This window comes from Rhea americana, unplaced genomic scaffold, assembly GCF_003343005.1.
Source record: "Rhea americana isolate MKP2758 unplaced genomic scaffold, rheAme1 scaffold_1065, whole genome shotgun sequence".
NCBI lineage: Eukaryota > Metazoa > Chordata > Aves > Rheiformes > Rheidae > Rhea > Rhea americana.
Window position 1 is genome coordinate 2,572 of NW_028185112.1, and position 1,348 is coordinate 3,919.

The following is a 1,348-nucleotide window of genomic DNA, read 5'->3' on the forward strand; positions in this document are numbered from 1 at the left end:
GAGGAGGAGGAGGGATCCTCATCACCACTCCCCCAGGGCTGATCTGAGCAAGAGGAGGAGCCTGGGGTTTAGGCCAAGCCTCATAGTCACAGGCCACCAACTGCGGGGAGAAGGGAGCAGAAAGACAGAGGGAAAAACGGGTGGGAAAGAGAGAGAAAGCAAGGCAAAGAGGACAGCTACCTCTGGAAAGGAGTGAAAGCAGGGGAAGAGGAGAGTGAGAGGCAGAAACAGTCCTGGGTCAAAAAAGGAAGACCRAGGAGCAGACAGGCTAGGAAATGGCGTTGCTTCTGTGGCTGGGGTCCCAGCTGTCAACCTGCTGGAACAACATCTCCACCCTGGGAATTTTTCTCACAGTCTTCACTTTACTTCTGGATTTCATGATGCGCAGGAAGAAGTGGAGCCRCTATCCCCCAGGCCCAACCTCCCTGCCCTTCATTGGGACCATGCTGCATATCAATTTCMGCAGCCCGCACCTCTCCTTAAACCAGGTGAGCCCTAGATCCTACCAGGAACAGCCCCAGGGACCCGCAAGGGGCTGRGTGCAGCTGGGGTCCCAGGGAGTGAATCTGTGACAAAGAGCCCCTCAAATGGCCATGGGCCCGGGAGGGGAGGAGATGCCCAGGCGTGATCCGATCAGAGGCAGGAGCTCTCACTCTTGCACAAAATCAAAGAGCAATGCCCTCTCCAAAGTCCAGGACTGAGCAAGTCAGAGCCCCGTACAGATAAACAAATAACCCCACACCAGCGCTTGCCAGCCTCCATCTTCAAATGCTTGTGGGAGCTCAGTGAGAGATGCTGTTTTACCCCCACAGTGGGTGATGTTGGCTCATCACTGGGGCCCCAAATTAACAAGTGGCCAGGTGTAGGGGCAAGGGAACAGAGAGATGGACAAGCAGGGGCAAGGGACCAAATAGCTCCGGGTTTGGGACCTGGCTAAAAGAGTGGCAATTCCCTGTGGGTTGCCTAAGCACGCCCACAGGCTCGTGACAGTTCCAATAAAGGGATCTGTTGTGGCATTTGCCCTGGCAGCAATGCACAAAATCTCTGTAACATTCTTATTCAAAGTCAGGATTTATCTTTTCAGCACAGCTTGCAGCTGGCTATATAAATATACATACATATATATATGTATGTGTGTATATATATATGTATGTATATATATTCCTTGCCCTGAAACTCCAGCATGGAACTGCCTTTTCCTACTGACTTGCTGAGAACTGGCCTCTGGGCAGATCTTTGGGAACAAACGTGTATAAAAGAAAACACGTATTACTTTATCATCAGTATTTCCTTCTAACAGAACAGACTGAGGGACTCAAAACTTGCCTAGCCTTTCAGACCAAAATAA

The 1,348-nt window shown here is 51.0% G+C and overlaps 1 protein-coding gene across 1 annotated transcript in view; it reads left to right on the forward strand.

Moving 5' to 3' along the window:
* Nucleotides 1–79: 79 nt before the first annotated feature.
* LOC146601248 (cytochrome P450 2D3-like) overlaps nucleotides 80–1,348 on the forward strand; it is a gene marked incomplete at its 3' end in the record, with an annotated part of 3,826 nt that continues 2,557 nt past the window's right edge. The window contains exons 1-2 of the mRNA XM_085309567.1: nucleotides 80–488; nucleotides 813–852. Of these exons, the coding sequence (XP_085165693.1) occupies nucleotides 276–488; nucleotides 813–852 (253 nt within the window). The remainder of the gene's footprint in view (nucleotides 489–812; nucleotides 853–1,348) is intronic.